Raw genomic sequence first — 18,583 nt, 5'->3', positions numbered from 1 at the left:
TATTGTTGTTTCACAGACTCCCCAGCATGCCTCCCCCTTTCCCTCTGCTCAGCTCACAGCTTCCTAAGAGACCCCTCTCCTCCCAGCACACACAACACACACTCCTCACACCCACTCCCTGGCCTCCTCCCTGACTCTTGGGGGTGGACAGGAGGGTGCTGGGATGCTGCTCTGGCCTCCTTCCTGCACATCCCACCTGCCAAGGAGCTGCCATCCGCTTTCCGCTCTATAAATAATAAACCAGGAACATGAGAAAAAATAAGTCAGAGCAGCAGAGTAAATGCCAAGAATCGAAGGCTCATTTCTGCCCTATCGCCTCAGCTCTGGTCTCTGGAGACAGACTCCCTCTCCGTTCTGGAAATGAAGCATCCCCTTATTTCAAGCTGCCCTGATGACGTCCTCGGGCCCCGCGGGGCCACCGAATTTCTTCCACTTGTTATTTAACTCAGAGAGAGAATTATGATGTGTCCTCTCCTTCCCACTGGGCACAAGAGGGAACCTTGAAGGAGGAGGAGGAGGAAAGAGATTGGTTAATTGTTCCTCCGATCCCTCGGCCCTTCCTCCTGAGATTTTCCTAAGCTAGGAGATGCTGTCCCTGGTGATGGGCAGGGGCCAGCAGGACAAGGCCCAGGATCCAGTTCAGGGAGCCCGCCGTGGCCTGGGCCCGGGCTGGGACACAGCTGAAGACCCTATCGTGAGGTAGCTGTGAGCAGTTGGCCTGGGTTGGAACCCACATACCCTCCTGGCAAGTCAGCAACCACACTATGCCTCAGTTTCCTTATTTGTAACATAATGATAATAACAAAGCTGTGTCAGTGGGTGGTGGTGAGGATTCGATGAATCCTTAACATGTACAGCACTTGGCGTGCTGTGTTGATTATATGATAATAATAACCTGAACTCCGCTTATCTGCAAGTGTTCCTGGACTTTAAAAACTGGTGAAGGGTCCTCAGGAAAGCGTTTCATTAGAGCAGCACTCAGAGGTGTGTTCATTCTGTGGCCAGCACGCTGAGGCTCCAGAAGGCGTGTGTGGCCGTGCCTTCCACCCGGGTGCGTGGACAGCAGCTGCGACCGCAGGACTCTCAGCTGGAAGCGGACAGCCGGGGCCTCAACCTCTCTGCCTTCACGCTGCAGGGCCCCAGTCCATGAGCTCTTAGCGCTCACTTGTACAGTTGCTCCCTTCTCTGCTGCTAGCACAGAAGATGGCAGATGGGGTGTCTGTGTGGGCCACACACCCATGTGAGAACTTGGTGAAATCCCTCCCCTCTAGAGAAGTGCTGAGGAAGTGAGGCACGGGCTCCTTGGACTTCCACAGAGACGTGGTGTGTGGTGTTTGTAAGAGCCTTTTACATGCACTCAAATAGCTCTTAATGGGGCATTACTCAGGATGTGGCCTGCTGTAAGGCAGCAGCTATAAAACAGGTGGCAGGTTAGGAGCCATCTGTCAGACTGGCTGTGACGCCAGCCTTTCCCCCCCACTCAAGACAGCATGCAGAATTCAAGCACGTGAGGGAGGCCCCAGTTACGGGGATAACGCTGAACCCTCTCACTGAAAACTGAACAAGTAGCCGCTTGCAAATGTCGGCCTGTGTCCACATAAATATGATGGGCAGGTATCCATCCCACAAGTGACTGTGACCCCAGAATGACCCAGGAGCTGATCCCCTCTGCATTTTCCAACATTGGGGGACCCCAGAGGTCATACAGTCCAACCGCCCCCTCCCCCACCCCAGGAAGGAGGCTCCTTCCCAGCTGGAAGGAAGGTGGGCATCAGGCCTCTCCTTGAGACTTCCCAGCCAGTGGCACACACCACCTGCCACAGCAGCCCACTTACGGACCACTCTCTAGGGTCAGAGAGCTCCTGGGCTCCCATCCTCCTTACAAAGCCCTCAGGTCAGCCCACGTGATGCCCTCAGGGGCTTCCCCCCCCACCACCAGCTTTATCTTCTTTGCACTACACCGTCTCCAGCTCCTTCCACTAATCTTTATCTGATGCCATTCTCCAACCTTGTACCACCCAGAAAATGCAGAAAATGACCCTAACCCAGCATTTGCAAAGGACTGGTCCTAGATTCCATACGATGTCACCAGTTTTTCTCCGAAACTGAATGCACAGCACTTTCCAATCATATTTGATGAGGCTTTCGCATCTGTACAATGGGGACAGTAGCAGCACCTGCCTTCCCGTGTGCTGTCAGGGACGAATGGGACTGCGTCTCTGGCTGGAAACATGGTATTGAGGCCTGCAGAGTGGTTTGAGCCTTGAGGGCTGTGATGGGTGATTTCAAATGGAAAGGCAGGCACCTCACAGAAATGCCTTGGGCGCGTTGTCTGCAGGCCCTTCCTGCTGCTCGGGAGGGCGGCAAGAGTCTGGGAAGAGAGGTGGGGATGGAAGAAGGGAAGGGTCCCTCCCTGATGCTCGTGGTCCGGTGATGGCTAGCAGCAGCAGGAGGAGGCCAGCACAGGTAAATGTCCACTAGGTGGCAGCACAACACAAGGAATAAGATTAGAGGCCCCTCCTCCCTTCCAGCCCAACTCCACCTGGTTCCTGCCAGGTAAAGGCTCAGCCGCTGCCCCTCCCTTCCTCCTCTATCCTGGGGCCTTCACCGACTTGTTTATTGAACACCTCCTATGTGCTGGCACTTAGGATAAACAAAGTCTGGGATGCCCAGGGCCAGAGGCCTAGGATCCTCTGCTCCGTCTCTCTCTGGTGCCAGAGAGGGGGACCTCCAGCATCTGCAGGGGTGATGGCGCGTTAGCAACGGGGTGATGTCGTCCTCGAGGGGCTGAACATGGGTTTCTGAGGAATAAAAAATGTCTCACTCTTTTCATGTGTAAAGTACAAATATACAGACAGTGCATAAACTGGTATCTATTGCATTAGAATTTCATGGAGGGGGGCACAGTTAGGGGAAAAAGAAGTCTAAAAATGCTTCTGAAGCTGTTAATGGGGGGAAAGACGGAGAGACACGACTCCAAGACAAGCCTGCTCACTCTCACGACACACCCCTCCAGCACAGGCCTCCCCCTGCCAGATCCCCCCATCGTCCAATGTTGGCAGGAAGAAGCTCCCTCCAAGCCCCCTGAGGGACTTCCATCCTTCTCTCTTGCTCTGCATCCCTGCTCTCCTGCCCAGGTGGGTTTTCTTGCACGAGAAGGCATACCAAGTACGGGACACAGCCATTGAGTCCTCCGTGGTAACCAAGGTGAAGGGCTTTGGACGCTATGCCAACAGAGTCATGGACGTATCTGATTATGTGACCCCACCCCAGGTATGGTCCCTGGACCCCACGTGGCTGTGTAGACAGCCAGACACTGGGCAGGTTGGAGGGGCGGGGACAAGGCAAGGAGAGTGCCGCTGGTATTCCCAAAGCAGAATCCGTGATCAAGAGCACCCCTTCCCCTCAGCAGCTGGAAGGCATGGGGTGGCTTGGGCCTGCCCTCCGGAGTGCAGCATTAGTCATTCCCTCTGCTCTGCTACAACTTGTCCTGTAATCAGGGATGACACACAGCGGTGGCAGGAGGGGCCTAGGTGGGTGGTTGGAAGAGCATGGTTTGGACCCCACCTCTGCCCTTTATTAGCCATGTGACCTTGGCCAAATCTCTTAACCTGAACCTAAGTTGCCTCATTTGTAGAGTGGGGATAACAACAGCCCTGCCTCGGATGGGTACTCTTGCATATTTCTCTCTCCATTCTTCTCCTCCCAAGGGCACCTCTGTCTTTGTCATCATCACCAAGATGATTGTTACTGAAAACCAGATGCAAGGATTCTGCCCAGAGGTGAGGGAAGGGAGGGAGATTGAATGAAGCAGGTCAAGGAAGAAACCACTGGAGGTGGAGAGGAGCGGTGACAGGGAGGGGCGTGGGTGTAAGCAGAGGTCCAAGGTCCAGCCTTGGAGCTGGGTCCCGGACCTCCATCCTCCAGAGGCCATGGGCTGTGGGGGCCAGTGGGAGCCAAGGGGCTCACCCAGGGCCGGCACAGGATCCTTCACCCCCTGTGCACCTGTCTCCCCAGAGCGAGGAGAAGTACCGCTGTGTGTCCGACAGACAGTGCGGGCCTGAGCGCTTCCCAGGTGGGGGTGAGTGCAGCCCCTTCCCCACCCCTTCACAACTCCAAGGTAGTAGTGGCACCCTGGAGGGCAGCACACCCCCCATGGCAGAGAGAATTACAGAATTCCATGTAATTCCGCTGGCATTTATAGATGCCTACTGTGTGCCAGACCGGGGGAGGGGGGCTGCCCCCAGAGGAGTTCCCAGGACGGGGATGCTGGTGACAAACAGGCATGCATGAGGTGGCAAGTGCTTACAAGGAGGTGCTGAGGGAGCCAGGGGAGGGAGAGAGATTTGTCCCAAATGGCTTCCTAGAACTGGTGACATTTGAGATGGGCCTGAAGGATGGGTAGGAGTTGGCAGGGCAGAGGGCCTTTAAAAGGGCATTCTAGGCAGAAGGAACAGCAGCAGCAGAGGCTGAGAGGTAAGGAAGAACGTGCTGTGACTGGGGGACAACAACAGGTGTCATCAGATGGCTGGGGTTTGGACCATGTGAGGGGAGGGCTGTCACCTTACTTGGCTTGGCCTAGAGCTGGGAGGAGAGGAGGGAAGAACTGTGCAGGGCTAGGGTGCCACAGGGGGACCCCGCTTGCCCTGCCTGTCCTTTCCCTCCACTTGCTGGGTCCGTGGGGCGGATGGGGACAGGTCTGTGATGAGTAGGGATGGGGTGGGGAAGACAATGGCAAAGGGCCAGCCGAGCACCCAGCACTTGTGTCCTCACCCTCACAGGGCTCCTCACCGGCCGCTGTGTGAATTACAGCTCTGTGCTCCGGACCTGTGAGATCCAGGGCTGGTGCCCCACCGAGGTGGACACAGTGGAAATGTGAGGACTGGAGCCAGACGGGAAGACAGAGACCCCACCCACTTCTCCTGTGCCACTGTGGGGAGCTCTGCACCCCTGAGCTTGCAGGGGCTCTTGTAGTGTCCACCTGGGGTGGGAAAGTGCCTCAGGAAAGCATCTTCCCCAGCTCATCTCACCTGCCACCTTCCTCTCCCTCTGACCCTCAGACCCAAGGTCAGAGGTCATGACCACATGTCCATTGGGAGATGTCCACCAGGAAGGGTCGTCCCTGGGGTAAAAGCACCCTTGTTTCCCCTCTTCTTCCTCCTGTTCTCGCCCACAGGCCTGTCATGATGGAAGCTGAGAACTTCACTATTTTCATCAAGAACAGCATCCGTTTCCCCCTCTTCAACTTTGAGAAGTGAGTCCTAGCTCCTTCCCTGAGGCCCAGAGGCAGTGCACCCAGCCCACCCAGGCCCCTGGATTTCAGCGTGGAGATGCCCATTCACCCCGTCCCCTCCCCCCACTTTCCCGCATCTCCCTGGGGCTCCGATTCCCAATCTCCCAGCCGCCCTGACCACTGAGTGTTAGGTGGACTCTGGGGCTGCTTTCCCTACCAGCCCCTCAGGAGCCCCAGGCTGGAGCCTGGGCGATGTTAAATAGGAACACTCATGACTCTAAAGCAGGAGAGAAGGTGACGGGAGATACAAGAAAGATGCGGGGACAGAGGTGAAGGGGATGGCAGGTGTCCAAAAGCTCGGGTGTGGGATCCCCCTGCGTGGGAGTGGAGAGGCCCTGAGGCTCCGGAAAGCTGGAGAAAAACTGGTGCATAACGCTCTTCCTGTTAACCCTGGGCCTCTCCTCTCTCCTGTCCTCCTCCCCAGGGGAAACCTCCTTCCCAATCTGACCCCTGCAGACCTGAAGACCTGCCGCTTCCACCCGGACAAGGCCCCCTTCTGCCCCATCTTGCGGGTGGGGGACGTGGTCAAGTTTGCGGGGCAGGATTTTGCCAAGCTGGCCAGCACGGTGAGGACCCAGTCACTCTTCCACGACCCGAGCGCACCGGGGAGGTCAGCCCATCCCGGCCGTGGGGCCCTGCGGCGGCCCGCGGGGACACCGGCCCGCGGGGACACCGGCCCGCGGGGACACCGGGGAGGGGCGCGGGGCGAGGCAGCGCCCCCTGCTGGCGGCATCCCGGGCCTGCCACTGCCTTCGGGCCTGGACCCTCTCCGCCCAGCGCTCCCGAGTGGCCTTGCCTCGCGCCCCCTTCCCCCCAAGCCCAGTTTCCCATCCCCCTCTTCACGCTCCACCTACCGGTACAGAGACCTTAGAGCTCTGCCAAGGCCCACACGAGGGGAAAGTGGATCTGTGGCCACTTCCCCTCTCCCGTGATGTAGGTAAGGGGCTGAAGGTACCCAAGGCGCGATTTAGAGGTTCTGGGGCTCGCACCCTGAGCTACTGGACTTCTTTACTAAGCATCATGCGACCACAAATCACTTTTGTTCTCCCTACCTTCGTTCTCCACCTAGACAATGCGAAGAAATCAGTTGTCTATTTGCCACGGCCCCGCCCCCACCCTGGCCAAGGACAGGGACCGGAGCTCCGTGGGGGAGCTCACACCCGCCCCCCTTTCTCCAGGGCGGGGTTCTGGGCATTAAGATCGGCTGGGTGTGCGACTTGGACAAGGCCTGGGACCAGTGCATCCCCAAATATTCCTTCACCAGACTCGACAGTGTTTCTGAGAAGAGCAGCGTCTCCCCAGGCTACAACTTCAGGTAATCCCCTAGTGTCGTGGGACGGCGGGGAAGGCGGCAAGGGCTGTTCTAAAGAACGACACCCCAAGCAACAACGCGTGCGGGAAGAAACGGTCCCACGTCCCCACATCAGGTTTCTGCTCAAAATTAGGAAGGACTTCCCAACATCGGCCAGCACCCCTCCCCACACCCGGGGATGACAGGCCAGCCTGTGAGATCATGGCCCCCATCCCTGGAACGGGGCACAGCAAGGACTCACGCTCCAGGTCGGTCAGCAGTTAGGCTGATGGCCAAGGTCTCCTGAAAGGTTGGGTTCTGTGATTCTGATCAGGTTCTTGGCTCGGGCTCTGACTCTGTAACATACCTAGGTCACAAACGGCAGCCCCATTCCTTCTCCTGTGCTGGAATTTTCTAAGGTTTCTCGCTCTGCAAAGCAAGGGCAATAGCTGGTATCATCTAACAAGATGGAAATTTTGTATTTCTGTCCACAACCAGGAAATTTCATCCGGGTCAAAATAACATTTACAATAGTCGTTAGCTCTTCAAAGTCTTTCCAAACAAGAAGGCAAAGCAGTCTTTCCTGTCACCTAGTTGATATTCCCAATGGCCTTGAGATACAAGAGACCCCATGCCCCCACCTCCACTTTGAAGAAAGGGAAAGAGAGGAACCTGGGATGAGCTATTTGGAACCAGCTGAAAGCCCTTGAAACAAGCCCTTGACCTTCTCCCCTCCTAATTTCCCCATCCATAAAATGGCGAAAGTATCGTTATTATCTTGAGGATCCTATCAGCCAATGTCTGAAAAGTTTGAGCTCTCTGTTCTGTTTTCCTCTTAATTTTTGAAGATCCTGATGTTTTGGCAGAGCCCTAAGTACACAGTGTTATACGCTAAACAAACTAAATTGGCTAAATAGGCAGTGATCAGGGGAAAAACTATGTATAAGAATATATTTCAGTTATATGTTCAAAGAATTGTTACTCAGATTTCCTTTGTTGTAGTGCTATTTTCCAACATAATGACATACATAAGCAAAACAAAACTATTTCACCTTTTTTTACCTTTCTTTGTAGTTTTCAAAGGTAATCATCCTCATTAAGCTTTAGATTTCATAGTGTAAAACGTACATGTATATTCTCTGGAAAGAAGAATTCTTTTTAAATTGAAAGTGCTTTCATAATCAACTCCAAACTTTTAAAAATCATAGGAAACAACACATATTTTAAAGTAGGTTAAAAATACTGTTTGGCTCCCTGGCAGAAATTGGCATATTTATTCAGTCGGGAACATCACACTGAAATCAATACAAAGGATTTTGTATGGTGGCTTAAAATAGTAACATATTAATAAAATTCTCATGATCTAAAATGCAAGTTTTCATCTTCAGAACTTCCCTCTGGCCACTGGGAATTTTTCAGTCTTCCAAAAAAACTCACTTGGCAGGAAAGCTTAGGAAGAATACAACTATTAGGAAGACCCCGACTAGTGGTGTCATACAGCTTGGGAACAGCAACTTTCATTTAAAGAACTGGTCTGGGGTTCTTTATCTCCAGTTTATTGTGCTATGAGGTGGCTAAAAGACTAGCAGCTGCCTGGCCTTTTGTCTCCCAAACAAATTCATTTGCCTCTCCCTCTCCAACACAGGCCAGGTTTTGTTCAATGTGCTACCATAGCCTTTTGCTCTGGAGGAACGGGACCATTCAGCCAAGATTCAGTTTTGTTTTCACATCCAAACTCAGACATCCAGAGGTAGCTAGAGACTCGCATCTCCATCACTAGTTGCCTCTGCAGCTCCTTTCCAAAAGTCCCTCCAACACACACACACACACACACACACACACACACACACACACACACACACACACTTTTTGAGGCTCTTTGCCTCCAGAACCAGGAATTTAGAGAACCTACAGCTGTTGAAGACCCATTGGAGACTCCTAGACTTGAGGTGGTCATTCTACAGATGAGAATGTGGATGGTGGAAAGATTTTATTTGATTTCTAAGTCTGTTCTGCGTGGCTGAAGACTCCAGCACGCCTTTAACTTGTTTTTAACTTGGTGTTTTTATGAAGCGTCTTTCCAAGTACCTTGAGAGTGCGCAGTTCATGCGTTTGTCCGGATTAGTAGTGGACAAAATGTAGCATTTCTAAACATACGAACCAGAGAGAGTTGCCAGTTCAGTGGTGTGCAAGTGACAGGCACCCCAGAGCAGGGCTGCCACATCACAGGGGGACCGTCCATTCACCAGAGCAGGGTTTTCAGCAGAGGCTCTACATTGCTCGGAGTGCTGGGAGCAGTGCTGGGAGTTTGAGTGTGTGAGCAAGTGTGTAAGTGTGGGTGTCTGCGAGTGAATGTGTATGTCAGTTTGTCAGCACGTGAGTGCATGTGCATGAGTGTCAGTGAATAGCTGTGGGTGTGTGAGGCAGAGATGGTACAAAGACAAATTAAAAATACTGTATCAATCAGGTCCCAGCAGGAAACAGATGGCACATGCAAATTGGGTAATTTGAGGAGACTTTAATAAAGGGACTGTTTCTGAAGTGTAGGCAGGGTGCAGAGAAACCGCAAAGGATAGCACAGTGCCTGGGGCCAGTAAGAGGACACTGGTGATGGCCCAGGTCTAAAGGGGCGAGGGCAGGAAGCAGATACTGGAACCCGGAGACAGAGAGGAAAGGGTCGCCCGACAGGAGTTGCCACCCAGCTGAGCCCCGCCAGAAGCCAGGCAGAGGGCTGAGGCAGCCCAGGGCAGGGTCAGGAAGGGAGGAGCGCTGATGTCCAGTACAAGCCCTGACAACGTTCACTCGCAAAATCACAGCCCTTCCCAACACGTCTCTAATCTGTTATGCCCCTAATGAAAATATAGACCACCGATTGCCCCGAGAAAAAGATTCATAAACAGGAACAATGTTGCAGACAATTTCTTTTTCTAAAGGATACTTTATTTCTACAAATAAGTTATATTCCTCAGAGTAACAACTCCAAGCAAAACGGATAGATACAGAGTAATGACATGGGCACCCTTCACTCCTTCCGTCCTGCTTCCTTCCGTCCTGCTTCCCTGCAGGAAGTTAACATCCCCACAGTTTGGTCAGTTTCCTTCCAGTCCTTTTCCTCTGCATTTACATTTATGTAGCATAAAATTCTGGGACTTCCAAGAGCTTTACAAGTCTATCCCTGGACCTCAGATTAAGAGACCCCAGAGTTAAGTACGCAGAGCCCTTTCGCACCTATTTTTCACAGGATTCACAGCTCACTGCCCACCCACCCCCACCTCCCAGGAGGCTGAGAAAGATTTGGAGACTTGCCCGAGATTAGACAGCCCCTAATTAAGATGGTACATCAGGACTCAAACCCAGGGACCTGATCGATAGCCATTGCCTCTAGCAAACCTTCCATCACATTACTACAGTCCTATCACATTACTTTCAGGAAAAAAAAATAAAAGGCAGCTCATCTCTAAGAGATAAACCCAGTCATTGCTGGAATGGCGGGAGAGAAGCAAAATGGTGCATTTAGCAGTGTCTGGTTCTTGTTTCTAAGACAGCTTTGCTACTAAAAGGCAACTCCATTTAGGATTTCCTGTCTTGGTGTCTGGGATGGAAAACACTTGTTCAGCTGCTAGATGTTCCTGGTGCTGGAGGTGTTTCTGGTGATCGTTTTTGTGTTGGAAGCGTACCCACAGTAGCTTTCGTGAAGCTCTGAAATTTGGCACCTGCTCTGTTTCCGTGCGGAAACGTGCAGATCAGCGAGATCTTAGGCCAACTGACAAAGCTGGAATCGAAGTGTGCCCTTGGCTTTGATCATTCCTTCTGCAATCTGGGTTTCTCTCCTTCCAAAAGTCATAGAATTACACGTTAAAAGCAGCCATTTCCATCATTTCCACAGAAACACTCGAAGGCCCTCTTCGATGGGGCGTACTTGCTTGAATTCTCCCTGATCTGTTTTCCTCTTCACTTCCTTTAGGGTTACAATGGGAGGTGAGGCAATTAGAGTGATCCTAAATTTATACAGTCCCTTATAATTTTAATGTCTAACGCACCCTCACAACAACCCATGTTAGAAAATATCAGGTAACACTCACTGAGTGCTTACCAGCGAGCCAGGAACTTATCAACCACTCTTTATGGATTATCTCATTGACTCTGAAGAGGGAGAATTTTATAGCTGAAAAGCTGAGGCTCAGAGACTTCATTTATGTGCCCAAGGACACACAGCAAATAATGCTGGAGCTAGAATCCAAACCCTGGCGGCCTGGTCCAGAGCCTGTGCTCACAACCACAGGTAGGCTGGCAGGACCTACGGTATGGACCCCCCCCCCATTTTACACATGAGGAACTTGAGGCCAAAAAGATTACTTTCTGGAGTGGACAGTCAGTAACCCGGCTCTCAGGTACATCTTCTAGCTCTGCGTCCATGGGTCTTTCCATGCTTCATTAAAGATAAATTAATAGTAATATGTTTTAAAAACAATAACAACAAACCATTTTTTAAATGTCTGCCTTTGAGGTTGATTAGGCTCCTAGGATGTGAGTAAATATCGCTCGGGGCCCTCCTTGACCGGGAGGAGCCCCAGCCTGCTCAGGGGGCTGCCCCACCTCACATGCAGTGACTCTGCCAGGAGGTGTTTCCCTATCAGTATAAATGCAACTGTAAACGTGTATCTTGGCTGGCAAAATGACTCCCCAGCAGGCAACAGCTTTGCTGAGAACACCACTTCCTTCACTTAGAAACCCAAGTTTTCCTTCGTAAGTCCAATCCGGATCCCAAAAGTGTGTTGCTGTTTTTCCTGCTGCTGTAACAGTTACGGGTCTCCGCTTTAGGAAGGAATTTCCGCCACTCTATGGGATCATTTCTAAACAGATGTCTGAGCGCTTCTAAGGGATTTGTACATCGTGATAAAAAACACTTCTCTGTTCAGCAAACATTGATGCCTGCCGCCTGCTGCAAATGTCAGCGCAGCGTGGAGAAGCGCCTCTAACGGTTGGAGCTGCCCAAAGCGGAAACTGGGCCACTCCTACCTACAGGTAGAGAGTTTCCTCTCCCCGGAGGCAATCAGGCAGTGGTGGGAAACCTCTTGTGGCCAGTGTGGGGAGTGCTTTGTAGATCTCTTCCAACCTCCAGATGAATCATGTGCAGGCTTTGTGGCTGACGCAGAGATGAAGGAGACCAGTTCCAATTCCTATGATCAGGGAATTTTTAATCTAGTGGAAGTGATAAACCTAAACCCAAAGAACAAAAATGTTTATAGAGATAGAGATAGAGATAGAGAGATAGTTGTAGCTCTGGGGCATGCCAAGAATAAGACGAAGCAGAGGTGAAGCAGAGAGGGCCCAGGCTGTAGGTCAGGAGATGTGCGGGCCATGGTTTAGGCCTTGACACAAATGTGCAGTGCTGTTTTCAGCAAGTCTCACCCCCTTTGTGGACCTCAGTCCCCCTCTGGAAAATGGACTGGTTAAGGGTAATAATCGCTAAGTCCCCTTCAGGCTCTAAAAGTCTGAGCAACACAGGTGGATGTGTGGGGAAGGGCTTTGGAAAGGCGAGCCGCTGAGGCAGGCACTATTATTTATAGACCTTTGCACACTGGAATGTGGCTCCACACTGCCCTGCAGAGGCACACCTGACAAGTGATTTATTATGCTAATTGATGTTTGTACTTACTCTATATCTATTGCTGCTTGTGGCCAGAGGGAACAGGTGCGCGCGCACACACACACACACACACACACACACTCCCCCACACTCGAAAGTCTCCTGTCACTGTCAGGCCTTAGAATTGTTTGATTTGGTCCCGTGTTTGGGGTGTCCCTTCTGATCACCACACACGTGTCTCAGTGAGGGTCCTGCTGGGAAAGCACCCTCAGCTGGGGTCTGTGCAGAACTCCACACAACAGGGGAGCTGAGACACGCGGGGCCTAACAAAGTAGGACACTCTCACCACCCCTTACCCCCGTGGTATCCAGCATGGGGAACGGGAGCTTGGCTCCCCGACAGAAGCAACAGTCAGAGCCACAGAGTCACAGGCACAACTATAGGAAGCAGTGACACAGTGGGCAGAATAATTACCCCACCTCTCCTTCCCACCCGCTGCTCCCCAGCCAGTTCCTCCCATTGACCAAACCCCCCAGAAACCAGAGGGGAAGGGGGGCAGGAATGCTGCCAGCAGAGGTGGACCTGCTGGGCTCCCAAGGCCAGAGCCAGTCAGGGGCAGTTGGGGGTCATCAGCACATCAGTCAGCATCCCCTCCTTCAAATGTCTGGGCTCAGGTGGCCGTCCCAACCCCCGCAGCTCCAGCCCTGCCTGTGCCCCCGACCCCCACCCCCAGGCTTCCTTCCCTTACTGCTCGAGCACACCCAGTGCAGGCGCTGTGTTCTCACCTCTGAGGCGGTGTTGTCTGCTGATAGTTCTGGCTCCATCGCAGGCACAGTCATGAGGATTTTCCTCAGCTGCTGAGGTGCTTCCACAGGCACCAGCCTAACAAGCTCCCAGCCTGCTGAGGATGCAAGGTACTCTCCCTTTGGGTTCCTTCACAGAGGGCAGCAGGGGCTGGGCAGGAGCTTTGGATCCCAGTGCCCTCCCCCCCCCCCCCCCGCAGATTCCAGCTGCAGGCACAGCAGCCTGTAAAGTCTGACACTTACCTGGTGATAATAGTAGATAATAGTCACTGAAGGCTCTGTGCCCGGCCCTCACCTCCAGCCACAAACCGAATCCACTCAACAACCCTATGGTGAATGCCATCATCTCCCAAGCACATTTGGGAAAACTGAGATTCAGAGAGAGAGGCAAAGTAATTCACCTCAGGTTATGTAAACTAATTGTCATGCAGGGTGTCATGCGGGGTCTCAGCTCCCGCTCCCCACATCAGAACGCAGGACACGGTGAGGCCAAAAAGGAATACCCACGGAGCCATAAGTAGGGGAGTCAGACCACTATATTCTCACTGGTGGCTGGGTTGGAGACACAGGAGGCAGGAGCCACACGATCTGCAACCCTCACTCCACCGCTTGCTAGCTCAGCCACCATCTTCTCACCAGCCCACCATTTTTCTGCTAGGATAGCCACAGCAGTTATATTAGTGGCCAATGGCTCACTGGTTACAGCTGCCGGCCAACTAGCCACAGCTGATGACCATCCAATCACAGTTGATGGCCATTTACGACATAGGCCAACGCCTGGAAACTGCACTCCTGGCTCTGTCCCCACACTAATTCAAGTAGCAACGGCAGGATTCGAACCCAGGACTGTCTCATTTCAAAGCCCCCAAGCCACCAACTAGCCCACTGAGTTGTTGTGTAGCCTAAATGGAATCATGGGCATGGAAGCCTCTGGCTTAGTTCTTAGCAGGAGTAAGTGTCCCAGCTCTTTCGCCGTTTCCTGTCCTCAGGGGCGGTTCCCACCTGTAGCGCCAACGTTTCCACCCAGCCTGCTGCAAGCAGGATGTTTTGTTTGGGAGAGAAGCAGCCTGTTGTTAACACTGTATACTAACTCCACCTGAAGAACTGGGAAAATTCGGAGAAGACAGAGTCAGTAGGAGGAAACCTGGAGGCCAATATTACTCCAGTCAATCTGTGAGACATCAGGAATCCCTGAAAACTCACTTATTCCTCCAGCAAACATTTGCTGCCCCGGGGCCATCGGGCAAAGGGAGACAGTGAGAGCTGGCTCTTAGTCAGAAGTCCAAATTATCAACCGCAATCTGGTGTGGCAGGTACTGTAAGAGGCCTGGATCCTAGCAGAAACAGGACAGGAAGCCCAGGGGTTTCCACAGCCCCGGCTCTGCCCTAGGGAACAGCCTCTCCGAAGGGGGAAAAAAAACACCCAGCATCCTGATTCAGTGTTTGCCGATTTCTGTGGTGTAAATACTCCACCGTGGACAATTTCACGATGCAAGTGTGAAATTGCCACATGTGGGATGGGGAAGACATACCCACTACCCACGTGGGGCTCTGCCAGCCAGGGCAAGGCGGACGGGACAATGCCACTTCCAGGCATCTTGGTCCCCCAGCACATTAGTGCTTTCAACTTCCTCAGAAACATGGTATCCTTTCCCGCGACAGGGCTCGTGGGTCCCTCAGCCAGGAAGGCTGCCCCCACCCCTGGCTTTCTGACTTACAACTTTCCACCCTTATAAGTCTCCGCTTTAGTGTCACTTCACACGAAGGCTTCCTTGACCCACCAGCCTCGATCAAATGTCTTCGCTAGCTGTGCACTTAGAATGGCACCCTTCTCCTTCCCAGCCCTCAAGTCCGATTTTAGCTGTTTATGGGACTGTGTGATGACTGTTTCCCTCCCTCTTGAGAAATCAGAGCTTACTGGTGTATCAGAGGTGCCTGGCATAGAGCAAGTGTGCTCTATTTATCTGTTGAATGTTGAAAAAATGAGAGGCCGCTGAGCCGGGCCCTAATGGATGAACAGGAGTTTGCAAGGTGGAAGGGGGGCGGAGAGCAACAGCACGTGCAAAGTCCCAGGAGTCTATGTCTAGGAAGTGTGTGCAGGAGCCACAGAAGGCAGGTGATATGGCTGGCACTCGAGGTGCATGGCAGTGAGAGGTTCTGCTGATAAGGCTAGGGGTGTGGACCAGGCCAGGGTGGTCTGTACTTCAGATCATGGTGTGGAAGTGGTGGTGTCATTCTCACCCAGCCCACTGCCGAGCCAGACCAAAGCTGGAGAGGTAGGAATCGGAGGATTTGGGAGAAGTCAGGGCCAGGTGTGGTACAGCTCAGCCCTTCCCCGTTTCTGATGAGGACGCTGGGGGCCCTTCTGTGACACTTCATGACTCTCCTACATTTCCTGTTCTACCAGCCAGTGACTCTGGATGGGGGTACCCACCTTGCAAACAAATGCAAAAGAACCCCCACTCACCCACCCACCCACCCACGCTGGAGCGCTAAAAGAAATTAGCCAGGACCGTACAGGAATCAGGCAACAAAAAGAACAGCTTAGAATGCTGGCTAAGCATGTGGGCTCAGGAACTGGACCACCTGAGTTTGAATCCCAGCTCCCCTCACTTGACTATTGGTTTTGTGACCTTAGACAAGTTCCTTTACCTCCCTGATCCTGGTTCCTCGTCTGTAAATCAGAATCGCAGTGGTACTGAGCTCGGTGGGGTTGCTGAGTGCTAAATGAGGTAACAGGGTACAGCACTTAGCACGCTGCCCGCATCTAGTAAGTGCTCCATCTGAGTTGTCTGTTATTTATTGCCCATATTATCTCCAGGGTGGCAGGAGATGTAATGGTTAAGGAAAATGCAGATATTATTATTTCACTTTATCTTGATCTTAGGAGGAGAAAGAAAAGGGAGGGTCGTCTGGCACTATCTCATCTAGTCCTCAAGGCTCAGTTGAGACAGAAAGCTCAGAGAGGTTGAGTCTCTTGCCTGGGGTCAGAAGGCCACACCCAGATCTCTGCCTTTCTAGGTGGATTTAGTCCAAGGAATGTAGGTTGTTGGAATTTGCCCTTCCCCATGCTCTAATCTGGCATAACTGGCCAATTTTAACGCATTCTTTGTCCCTCTCCTCCCTGAGCCTCAGGCTTCCCAGCAGTTTGTAAACGGTGAATATTGCTAACTGTTGTAACAAGCAACCCCCTCATCTCAGTGCCTTAACACAAAGGTTTGTTTCTTGCTCCTGGCACAGAGCACTGTGGGTCCCTGAGGGAGTGGGGGTGCCCCACTCAGTCTTCAGGGAGCTGGTCTCCAGCCACTCAGTCTCCCCTAGGGCCTGAGTTGTCCCCTGGCTCTTGAGCAACTGGCCACGAGGAAAGGAAGGATGAAGAAAGTTCACTGCTCTGACACACCTCAGCCCAGAGGTAACAGACCTCACCAGCGAGGAGTCAGGAGCCCCCAGCTAGACACCGTGTCTCCCCGAAAATAAGTCCTAGCCAGACTATCAGCTCTAATGCGTCTTTTGGAGCAAAAATTAATATAAGGTCTGGTCTTATATTATATTACATTAGACCGTGTCTTATATTAATTTTTGCTCCAAAAGACTCATTAGAGCTGATGGTCCGGCTAGGACTTATTTTCGGGGAGACAGGGTAAATGCAAGGTGGCTGGGAAACATGGCCCAGACGTGTGCCAAGAGGGAGGATGACCCGACCCCAGGGATCACCGAGCCCATCTCTGCCACAGGGTTGGGGCACATTCTGTCATCCTCTCGGCCACACTGCAGTGCAGAGGTCAGAACTCCTTGATCCTCCGTGTGCAGCCTGGGCCCTCCTCCCTGAGCGCTGTGCTTCCTCCCTCCCACCCAGGAAGAGAGCCAAGCCCTGCCAAGCCTCTTCCGAGGGTGGGTGGTGGGTGAGATAATGATCTTATCATGCTTATTGCCTCTTGGAAGGCAGGTGCTGGAGACAAACCAAGTCCGCTTTGGTTTTTCTCCCTGTTCCCTTCACATTCCTTCTCAGGATAAATTTAGCCAGCCTTCACTTTGAACAGCAGTGCCCGGATGCTGACTGTTTGTTCTCTGAGTCGATGTCAGAGCATTTTTCATGGCTGCAGCCCAGTGCCAAGAAAGCAGACCTCCCCAAGCGTGGCCCCAAACATCCGTGACCCGCCCTGCGACCCCTGCCCAGCCCCCACGGGCATCGGTTGCCACATCTCAGATCTCAGACAAGGTCCCTGAATCCTCCAGGGATGGGAGACAGGCCACAAAACATGGAAGGGCTTTGAGATCTGGCACCACGATTGTCTGTGTCCTTAGCGGCCACTGAGAGCTCAGAGGCAGGACAGTTCAGGGTTAAGAGCAGGACTTTGGAGCTGCTGGTGTGGATCAGAATTCCAGCTCAAGCCAATTACCTCTCATCTGTCTCCTATCTATAAAATGGATCACTGGTACCTTCTTCCTGAGATTAACTAAGATACTTATATTAAGAGATTTGCATATTTTTTTGGTGCTCTGTGCATGGTGGGTGTGGAGATGGTGATGGTCCATACTTAGCCTCAGGCCAACCTGAAAGCCACAGTAAGGACTCCCTGGAGCCTTCTGCCTGTTCCAGATGCTTCTTTTGTACATTTCTTTAAAATATCCCAAGAAGCCTCCTTGGAGAATCATGTTTGTGGACCTCCTAATCTTTCTAGAAATCACTTGCTTTCTGGAGTCCATCCTCTTCTGCTGATGCAACTCGAATTCATTCCATTTTGCCTTGGTCTGTGAAGCTGTCTGCCCCCTCACCCCCCCACCCCATACATAACTGACTTTATTTATACAGACGGTTCTATGTCTCTCCTCCAAGCTTTTGCTTCTTAGGGTTAGACACCATGTTTCCCAGAAAATAAGACCAGTATTTACTATAATAAGACTGGGTGTTATATTTATTTTTGCTCCAAAAGACGCGTTAGAGTTGATTGTCGGGCAAGGTGTCGGGGGTACATGGTAGTTGTGCTTCTTTCAGCCTTTTTCCTGGGGCTGCTCTCATTTCCACTCTGGGTCTCTTTAGAGAAAATCATCCTGCCTCTCCCTCCAGCTGCAAAGCCCACAGGAAACACCTTCCCAGATCAGGCTCCCCAGGGAACCCTTTTCTCACAGAATAGTTTTATCCTCACTCAGGTAACAGGCGCGTCACGCAGGCACCCAAGCAGCCGTGCCCAGGCACAGGCAGAGATGGAAGATGTGCGGCCTGTACTCTTATATTCCTTCCTGACCCTCATAAACCTCTCCAGGCCTAAGCCTCCTGCTCTGTAAAATGGGGATGGTGTCCTGGGAGGAAACAGCCGGTGGTCTCAAAAGGGGTGTGTCTGACGGAAGAGATTATTAACAAAGGTGCATGCTGGGTAGAGGGAATCCAGGAGGCTGGGGGAGCTCGAGGGCTGGCCACATAGGAACCCTGCTCCCACCTCGGCTGCCTGTTGGGCAGAGGTCGGGAGCAGTCAGCAAACCTGAGAGTGTGGCTGTGGGACTCTCCCCACCCCACCCTCACCCTCTGATCACCTGTGGGTGCCCCAACTGGAACCAGATGGCAGGCAGCTGGGTGGACGCAGTCTGCAGCCCAGGCCCTGCAGAGA

The 18,583-nt window shown here is 52.5% G+C and overlaps 1 protein-coding gene across 1 annotated transcript in view; it reads left to right on the top strand.

Moving 5' to 3' along the window:
• Nucleotides 1–18,583, top strand: part of P2RX3 (purinergic receptor P2X 3) — a 30,299-nt gene that overhangs the window by 6,033 nt on the left and 5,683 nt on the right. The window contains exons 2-8 of the mRNA XM_081064692.1: nucleotides 3,138–3,273; nucleotides 3,711–3,782; nucleotides 4,018–4,081; nucleotides 4,782–4,875; nucleotides 5,177–5,254; nucleotides 5,718–5,859; nucleotides 6,472–6,608. Of these exons, the coding sequence (XP_080920818.1) occupies nucleotides 3,138–3,273; nucleotides 3,711–3,782; nucleotides 4,018–4,081; nucleotides 4,782–4,875; nucleotides 5,177–5,254; nucleotides 5,718–5,859; nucleotides 6,472–6,608 (723 nt within the window). The remainder of the gene's footprint in view (nucleotides 1–3,137; nucleotides 3,274–3,710; nucleotides 3,783–4,017; nucleotides 4,082–4,781; nucleotides 4,876–5,176; nucleotides 5,255–5,717; nucleotides 5,860–6,471; nucleotides 6,609–18,583) is intronic.

The sequence above is a fragment of the Rhinolophus hipposideros genome (genome assembly GCF_964194185.1).
Source record: "Rhinolophus hipposideros genome assembly, chromosome: 10".
In the NCBI taxonomy this organism is placed as follows: Eukaryota; Metazoa; Chordata; class Mammalia; order Chiroptera; family Rhinolophidae; genus Rhinolophus; species Rhinolophus hipposideros.
Note: the sequence above shows the minus strand (reverse complement) of the source record. Positions and strands in the feature narration are given on the sequence as shown.